The 10,000-nt window shown below is 34.1% G+C and overlaps 1 protein-coding gene across 2 annotated transcripts in view; it reads left to right on the top strand.

Annotated features, from left to right (window-relative positions):
• Window positions 1–1,237: 1,237 nt before the first annotated feature.
• mRpL18 (mitochondrial ribosomal protein L18) overlaps window positions 1,238–10,000 on the top strand; it is a 9,069-nt gene continuing 306 nt past the window's right edge. The window contains exons 1-5 of one of the 2 annotated variants that reach the window (XM_086552130.1): window positions 1,238–1,380; window positions 4,738–4,900; window positions 7,579–7,810; window positions 8,233–9,591; window positions 9,745–9,797. In XM_086552130.1, coding sequence (XP_086408256.1) covers window positions 1,332–1,380; window positions 4,738–4,900; window positions 7,579–7,810; window positions 8,233–8,400 — 612 coding nt within the window. In that variant the 5' untranslated portion in view covers window positions 1,238–1,331 and the 3' untranslated portion in view covers window positions 8,401–9,591; window positions 9,745–9,797. The remainder of the gene's footprint in view (window positions 1,381–4,737; window positions 4,901–7,578; window positions 7,811–8,232; window positions 9,592–9,744; window positions 9,798–10,000) is intronic. The other variant, XM_043012168.2, reaches the window with a different exon arrangement.

The raw sequence follows: 10,000 nt of genomic DNA, 5'->3' as shown, positions 1-10,000 counted from the left end.
TGGACCTACGCGCCCAAAATGCAAATTATATCTATATAATTTGAATGTTGAAGAGTTGAAATGAAAAGGCATGGCAAGGAAAACACATCTAGTAATTTGTGAATCATAGAGTATGCACGTGTGTATGTATGTATACCGGTATATATGTATTTTTGTATGTATAAAACAGCTGGGATTTTTATTTATATGAAGAGAAGTGTAAATAACTTGCATACAAACAATAAGTAACTAAATAAATGAATAAAAAATACAGATACAAAATAGAAAAAATTGTCATATGAAGTATATTACCCGTCTATATCTGTGATATTTATGTATTAATAATTGAGCAATTGAAAATGCCTCTTCTCTTCCCTGTTAAAACGAACGCAAAGAAGCAGCATCTGCCTTTAAGAAAGAAAAAAAGCAACAAGAGGGAGAGAGAGAGAGAGAGAGAGAGAGAGAGAGAGAGAGAGAGAGAGAGAGAGAGAGAGAGAGAGAGAGATATAGATATATATATATATATATATATATATATATATATATATATATATATATATATATATATATATATATATATATATATATATATATATATATATATATATATATATATATATATATATATATATATATATATAGATATATAGAGAGAGAGACAGAGAGAGAAGAGAGAGAGAGAGAGAGGAGAGAGAGAGAGAGAGGAGAGAGAGAGAGAGAGAAGAGAGAGAGAGAGAGAGAGAGAGAGAGAGAGAGAGAGAGAGAAAAGAGAGAGAGAGAGAGAGAGAGAGAGAGAGAGAGAGAGAGAGAGAGAGAGAGAGGAGAGAGAGAGAGAGAGAGAGAGAGAGAGAGAGAGAGAGAGAGAGAGAGAGAGAGAGAGAGAGAAGGAGAGAGAGAGAGAGAGAGAGAGAGAGAGAGAGAGAGATAAAGAGTGATATATATATATATATATATATATATATATATATATATATATATATATATATATATATATAGAGAGAGAGAGAGAGAGAGAGAGAGAGAGAGAGAAAAGACTTATTATGCCTAGTCTCTGGATATTGGGAAAAAGTCATTTTCATTCAGAAAGAGGGCAGACTAAAAGAAAACTCGCGTACCTTATAAAAGTGACTAAAAGTACTGTTAAGACCATGTTCTATTCCATACTATTTCTATTTTGTTAATTTATATATAACAAAAGTATCCCTACTCCTCTGTTTGCCCTATTAATACAAAATTCAGGCTAACTAACTGGATTCACCTCCATTCCTTAGGTGGGCGAACGCAGTGGATGTGCGGATTCACGTTACACGAACGCAAATAACAGTTGTAAACAAACGTGGAGGCGAGAGAAAATGCAGACTCCTACTCCCATTTTGAGGGCTTTTTCTGGTCTGAGATTAGGTAAATATGGTTGTGGTTATTTAGGAGAGAGTATGAATTTACTTTTTAGTGTTTGAATCAGTCGAGATCGTTATCGTTGTTCAAAGATGTTATACTTTGATGTTTTCAATCACGGCGCACAAACGCCGGTGTGAATTATAATTCTGTATTAGGTTACGGTGAATTAAGTATTATATTTTAAACTTGTCATACTGAATACAAGGATGGGTAACGTGTATGAGGTTTTCCACTTAAAAATAAACCTGGTATATTTGTAATATAACATATTCTTCGTTTTGATGTTGTAATGGTTATATTTATCAGTCGATTATTAGTATTAATTACCTTGGGATGGCCAAGAATAAATTCCCTATAGGGTGATTACAGTAGCCCAAGCAATAGTTATGGCAAATTTAATAAACCTTTCCCAGCCATAGTCTATCCAGATAAAAATTGTACAGAACACCTCCTTGTTCAGGATAGGGTAGCATGAAAGATGCTGTGGGCTCTTCACGTCATTCTCCAGCAAAGACCAACAAATCTCCTAGTCATAAATTTGATTAAGAATGATTCTTTAATTGACCAAAATTCAGCAGGCCTACATGGAGGTTTATTTGCCTGTGCTAGAGCATGGCGCCAGACTGTGGAGTATGGCAGATTCAATATAATTCATCTTTCACATAACATTAAGGTACAAGGTAAACCGTACAAGTAGTTGATAGAACAAACTATATAAGGCAGTTTACAGTAAAAACATATCCTTTTCAAATATGGTGATGCAGTTATTATTACAAGTTTATTGTGCCATAAACCATTTTTTCTCAGTTGCTCACAATATTTATATTGTGAGAAATAATCTTACAATAGCAGTGTAACTCATTACTGCAAGATATTGTCTAGTTCATGTAATACTACACAATTATAAAAACATTATTTTCTAATTATAGATATCTCTTTTTCATGGTTATGCAATCCATATGTTCATGTCATGTAATTGGACATTCCTAACAAGGTTTTAACCCATTCCCGCCGGGACTGTTTCGTCTATTATGGCTTCAATGCCGGGGCTCTTGAACGCATAGGCCTAAATCAATTATATCATCGACGGCGTATGCCGGCACCCACGCTATCATATTACATAATCGCCGTCTGTGGCCGGCGCCCGGCGGTATTGGGTTAATAATTGCTTATGTAATTCTGTATAGTAATCTAGGCATGCGTGTCACTCAATGAACATTTTTTAAACAATATTGTACCTAAATTTAAAAATGTACATTAATATCCATCTTGGTTTAATATCAGAGCTCATTAATTATTCCATCTGTTGAAATAATGGAATATAGAGACCAAACAATCCAGATTAAATGGACAGAACCAAAGAAATTTAAATTGTTTTATTCTTGAAACTCAAATATGTGGCAGACACATCCATAGAATTTTATTATCTGATTTTATTTTTTTATTTTTTTTTTGTTCATGACATATTCATTCTTCGTGCCCTATTATTAGGACGTTACCAATTACTGAACCAATCATTTGCTATAGAATCCAAAAGATTCATCTATTCTAATTGATATTGTCACTTTGTGTTCTTTATAGCAATATTAGGTGGAAATTATAAAATTCAAAGGCATGAAAGGTGTGAGAAGTGTGCTCCAGAAATTTTCACTCTTGAAACAATAAAAAAGAAAAACAACTCAAAGCAAGGTTTTATCAATGTGTACACTTTTATCATTTACGGATATGCAAGAAGTATGTTTTAGAGATTTGCACACGTCAAATGATAAAGAGAAAAACAGCTCAAAGTCATCAGTGGGTATATTTTTCTTCATTAACATGATTAGCAGCAAAAAATGTATAGGGTTTATTGGTATATAATTTTTTGCAGTAGGCCCACATGTAAAAGCTGACAAAACTGACAGAGAACAAATTCATAAAACAACATGATAATGTATAAAGAATAATCTTCCGAAAGCAATGGGAAGCCCATAATGGCTTGTCAGTGTTTTCAAGGCCTTCGCGATTTGTGCCCTAGCTGTTGACAAGAAATCTGCAACACACATTCTGACAAGATGGAGCTTGTAGACCTCTATGGCAGTTTAATGTTAAATGACAAATGAAACCACGTTCTACTGTATCAGAATATGTTTGATGGAGGTTTGTAGGCTTTTGCTGCCATGGCTTGGCATAATGCAGCCCTATTGTGAATAATTATTGTCTATAACACACACATGCCACATCTATCCTCAGATATTGATATTTCCTTTCCAAATGAGGGACTATTTCGTCCCCCTCTATCTACCCCTTTTTACTATTACTTAGTAAAATATCCTACTCAAAGATATGAGTGGTGCACACCAGCTCACTGAGATTTTAACCCTTGCAGACAGAAGAAGGGATTGGCTAGAAGTCAGCAGGCATTACCCATATTATTTGAAAAATTTAACTGAATAGAAAAGAATTAGTAAACTCAAGGTCATTATTACAGTGTCACGCACACTGGCTAGATATAAACTAACCTTTTATTTGAAGAAGGCGTAGTTATATAAGCAGTGATTGGTGTGATGACATGGATAGCATTATGGATTCCTTTTTGTTCAGGTTTTAATTCAATGGTCATATGAAGCATATCATGTTTATTAAAGAAACATATTAGAGAATGACCATTTATATTTTCCAATGCAATTGTCCAGCGTTGATGGATATGCTTTTATTATTTATATTGATGAATATGTTTTTCCATAAGGATTCTTGTTTGTATATAATTTTCCTCTCCAAATGTGGTTGCAAACTGTAATAAGATATGTGTCTCTCCAAGACAGTGTTTAGAAATGGCAAGAATGCAGTTATGCAATCACAGTGCAAAACAAACTAGCATTTCAAAATGTTGTGTTCTTTCATTTTTAGTGAATATGGAGGAATTGCTTGTGGCTTTGTTGTCAGCAGTTTTATTTATATTTTATTATTATTATTGATTTTTTATCATCACCATAGAAATGTTTACTTTAAACATGGTTAGATTATTTTGTGTTGTAACCAGCATGGTATTTTGCAGCTGTTATTTTTGTGCCATTAATCTTTTGATGGGATGTTTCCTTATTTTTTGTATCAGTAATGGAAAGTTTGGTTAATGGATATGATAATGTCATGGAATTGCAATATCTCCAATAGTTCAACTAAAATCTTTTCTCTAATGATGAAACAGCAGCAACAGGTTTAGTACAGTATTTAAGGAGTATCATATTGTGTATCAAAATTGCCATGTTATACTAAATTTGTAAGAAAGGTTCAACAGACTTGTTGTATTGAGATGTGATATTATTGTATCTCTTGTTGTAGATCCCATTGCATATCTCATTGCATATCTCTTGCTTTCAGGATTCCTCAGGCCTAGATATGCACACAGTGATGCGCTGAGCGAAAATGACCAAGTAAACCCACAGTGTGTCAACAGAAACCCTCGAAATATGGAGATGTTGAGGCTGGCAAGGAAACCCCAAGGCTGGGGCCTCGACATCCCAGGTTGCAATTACTGGTACAAGTGAGTTTCTTCCGATTGCAACATCTAGGACCATTGTTCCTATGCTTGCAATGTTTTTTCTGTTTCTTGTTCTTTTTGATGTTAATGCTCTTGATTTAGCCTAGTTCTTAATGCCCAAAGAACGTTCATACATTTCTTAGACATACTCCAGTGAAGACTTGTGCAACCTATACCAATATTCCACAGGAAGCCAGAAAATATTTTCAAGGCGTGTGAAGTAGATTTTGATTGGTAGATTCCAAACACAAAACTCATTTTTTTGTGTAGCTGGAATTCAAGTGGAAAAGATGGGGTTGTTCAGTGCTTTTTAGTATCAGATTGTAAGACAGAGCATCCATCATGGGTTGATATTGCTTTGAAAAATTAGAATCACTATTACCGATATGATTTTAATCCATTGCGGACGGGGATGGATTCGCTTGCCCAGTCTCCAAGATAGGTTTTATTTTAGAGCAAGGCAGCTTGAAGCAACATAATTTGAATCTCACCACTCTCTTTCAGTTACTCATTGTAAAACTAGAGCTGTTTTTGTGTTTTATTTTTTGTGTGTTTTATTGAGTTTAGAGACTTATATGTGCCATATGACAGGCTCTATCAATGCTGCAGTTGACAAAAATTGTAGTATATGATCCATATTAGCTTGTTATTTTCTTTATACTCGGTGTGATAGAAGTATTTCTGTTTTATGGGAGGACAAAAAGCAACTTCATCTTATCGTATTTTTGTGCAGTCATGAATGAATACGAAACATATAACCACCTACAATGAAGATAAAATGAAGAGGTAGGGGAGAGGAAGGAAACCTGTGCTTGTGACTGTGAGTGCCACAGTGAAAGGCATCCATATTGGAACAAGAGCACATTTTAGACACTGGTTATGGATTGAGTCACCTTCCTCTTCTCGTTTTGCCTGCACATCCTTCATTGATGGTACTTTAGAGCAAGAGGTCGTCAACTTGATGTGTGCCATCGCTCTTTAAAGATAGTGCTTGCTAGAGACCGTGGATGAGTGCCATTCAGGGCTCTCTCTCCTACTGGTGCTAGAAGAAAGTTGTGCCATCTAGGTTTTGGATGTTTGCCTAACCCATTCACGACGGGGGCATTCCAGCCTTGTCACAATGCCGGGGCTCTTGAACGCATAGGCCTAAATCAGTTAAATAAACGACGCCGTATCGCGCCCCCAGCAAACGGGCCTAGAATGTGCGGTACAGTAGTGTACCACCCATCACGAGAGGGTTAATATTACAGTAATTATAGTAATTATGTCTGCAATTGCCATCATCACTCACTCCTTACTTATAGCACAATAAAATACCACAGTGATCCAAAATCCCCGAATGTCATGTGCGTTATGACACCCGTCATCAGGCCAAAGCTCCTGTGTCATATATGTCATGACACTTGTCTGCAATGGGTTAATGATAATGAAAGTGATTATTGTGATTATTATGATGATAATGATGATAATAAAAGTGATAATAATACTAATAATGATGGTAATTATAATAACAATGATAATAATGTTAATAATATTAATGATAATTATGACAATAATAATGGTAATGATAATGATGATAATGATAATGATAACGATAACGATGACGATGACGATGACGATGACGATGACGATGACGATGACGATGGCGATGGCAATGGCAATGGCAATGGCAATGACAATGACAATGACAATGACAATGACAATGACAATGACAATGATAATGATAATGATAATGATAATGATAATGATAATGATAATGATAATGATAATGATAATGATAATGATAATGATAATGATAATAGTAATAAGTATTATAATGACAAGTATAATAATAATAATAAAAATAATAATGATAATGATGGATGATAATGATAATAATGATAATGATAAAGCTTTTCTACGATCACACCTGAATCTGAAGCCATTTATTGTGAAATGCTACTGATTTATGTTTAATTATTAGTCCTTTTGATATTTGCTAAAAGCTTTGGCAATGGTATAGTGTTCCTGTACTTGTTCAAGTTCTCTGTCTTTGAAAGAGGAGGCAATATAGGCAAGTGCATCTTTCGTAACTTAGGAAAATTTGGTGTTCCCTTGAACCACATGTATGTTACCTTTTTCACACATTTAACTTCTTTTAATACTGGACATTCAAGGTGGATGGAAGCAGTGGCAACTCTGCATTCTACAACGTTCAATTTTTCTTGACCATTTCTTTTAGTGCTACTCCTCCCCCCATCCCTGGAGAGTTCTGTAGTAGAAATGGACAGCTCTCTGCATTTGAACTATACTGAACTATACTGATACATAACCTCTGCCTCAATGAGCAACACTTGGATACAAGTCAGAAGAGTAGCACACGTACAATGAAAATATAACTTCACCATTATAGTCACTAATAGTCCCCTCTTAGTTTCTTCCACAAGTTGAAAATTTCCCCTGAAGCATTCAAGATTTATTTTACATTTAAGACATACAGAGAAATAGTGACTGAGTTTAAGTATTTCTAATTGCAGAACTTCAGACACATATCACTCACTCTCAAACTTACATTTAGACATATCTACTGGTATTTGTTTTCTTTTTATGCTTTGCATATGTTTACTAGAAATAGCAAATAGGTATGTTTTATACTAGATCTTGAAAATTTACAAAGCTCATTTCCCTTCTCACCTCAACAGATTGTCTCTAGAGTGCACCCAGCGCCATGTCACTGCCCGAGTCGAGCATTTCACTGGTAAGACAGTGGTCTCTGCTTCTACCAAAGAGTGGGCCATCAAGCAGCATCTCTTCTCCACTACAGACATCAATGCTGTCAAGAACATTGGCCGTATTATTGCCCAGCGATGCCTACAGTCTGGTATTGCCGAACTTCACACAGAACTCAAGGAACATGTGGATACGTCCGAGAAGGTGACTGATTTCATGGTTTTCTTGCTTATTTGTTTGTAAATTGTTATGAGATGTTTCATTTTTGTCCATGAATAGTGATTCAGATATATAGTTGTTTATGTATTTTATTTATCTATTTTTTAAAGTATATATGTTTTAAGTTGTAATGCTTAGGCTAATGTAGAATTTGTTTTGCTAATTATTTATATGGGTCTCTGACTTAGATCCAAATTTTAAAAAATGTATCTTATGTAAAATTTATGAGATCTGCTTTTTTGATATTTATATAAGGTGATATATCAGTGAAAGGGATTTACATACATTTTCTGGAACATGAGAGGAAATAAAAGAAAATGCTATTAAAACCCTCATTAATCTCTCAAAAAACAACTTATGGATTACATAGACTTTTAATATATTTCCCTTCTGCTTCCACCCTCCAGATAAGATCCTTCATGGCAGCCCTAGAGGAAGGAGGCTTAACCACCCAGGAACCCACAACCATAAACGAGCAGTCCGTGCACCACCTGCTGGCAAAGAGACGAGAAACTTTACCTTGGGCGGTCTGGGAAGAGGAAGTTCTGAAAGAAGTTGAGAAGAAGAAAGAATAATTTTTTTTTTAAATTAGACTTCCAAACATAGTCTTCCTCTACAGTTAGATGTTAGAGGAAGTTGATAGGAATGTTGTTTTCTCTCTCTCTTTTTGTATAAATAATGTAAATATTAAAATGAGTGTGTTCATTTTTGTTTTGTGATTTACCCCCTTATGTTTGCAGTTTTGATTTTTTTTTGGTAAATGGCTCTAATGAAAATTAACAAAAATATTGTGTTTTTGTGATTTTAGCTCCGTTTAAGTTTTTGAAGTACCCTATGGATTGTGAGTGTGTGTGTCTCTCTTCTGTATGTTATGTTATTGTTTACATACTTTTTGGTTTGTATATAAGTTTAGCACATTCTGTTGAGCTTGCATCTGTAATGACTACTGACATAGATAATGAAATGTATGTTGTGAAACAATCATTAGGAAATATTTAAATATTTATAAACATTGTTTATAGCAAAATGAGGTTTAAGTATAAACTCTTTCTTTGACAAACATTGCCATACAAATTACACATGCATCTATACATAAACACAATACTTTTAGAAAAGTTATGTCCTCTATCTGTAATGCAATCAAGAAGACTTTATAAATAACATGAATCACAGGTTCAAGCCAGCAACTTGCTCTTCATTCATATTACATATGCTGGCTCATCGTCATCTGCCCTAAGTAATTTACAAATTCATTTGGACAAAATTACATATATGTTAACCAAGCAATGGTGAGTAAGTATGGAGAAGTATTAATAAACAAATGGATATTGAAGAAATCAGTAATCATTTATTCACATCTGGTATTCAAAATCAAGTTCCCTGGTAATTAGGTTACTGAGAAGCATGTTTCTGACAAACAAACATGAACAGAGCATAAATTAGTGTCAAGTAAAACTTAAAAGACTTTTTTTTTGATTTGTCAGTGAAGTCATTACCAACACCATGAAAATCTAATGATCATCGTTAAAGAGACTAATGAGCTCATAAGAGAGAAAAATAGCTGATACGGAGACAGTAAGAGCAACATTTATTAGTCGTGCAACACATGTTAAGAAGGTTAAGTTTCCGTTGCTTAAGAAAATGGTTCACTCTGGCAAGATTGTTGACAAAACTAGTGTCTCTGGATTAGTATCACTTTTTAGCCAGTGCATTTACGGTGAGCACCACAGACCAAGAAAGAGAACAAATATCTTCATAAAGAAAAAGTAAGTGAATGCAAGGCAAATATTTTAGCATTAGATCAAATCATTTTCTTTAATTTTGTTTTGCCTTTGAGACAAATATAAGATGCAAGTAATTTTACGTGTCCATAGCAGCGATTACATCCATTGATTAAAACTGTTCTATTTTCTGGGCAGTGAGAATGTTAGGCATCAGTTTCTTCCTAGTAATATTCATCTTTGAAAGTATGGTGAGTTTTCTATTAATTTCATCAAACCTATTACACTATAAATTACTTTTTTGGAATTAGATATCAAAGAAACATAAATTGTAATTAAGATATAGACTAATAAGCACATTACATACTGTGAATTAAAAGGAACTTCATGATAGTAAACTAAGCAATTAACATTAAGATTAATTTGTGATGTATATTATATCAAGCTTAACCAA

The sequence above is a fragment of the Penaeus japonicus genome, unplaced genomic scaffold (assembly GCF_977035675.1).
Source record: "Penaeus japonicus unplaced genomic scaffold, GWHDUDI00000001_assembly GWHDUDI00000026, whole genome shotgun sequence".
NCBI lineage: Eukaryota > Metazoa > Arthropoda > Malacostraca > Decapoda > Penaeidae > Penaeus > Penaeus japonicus.
Note: the sequence above shows the minus strand (reverse complement) of the source record. Positions and strands in the feature narration are given on the sequence as shown.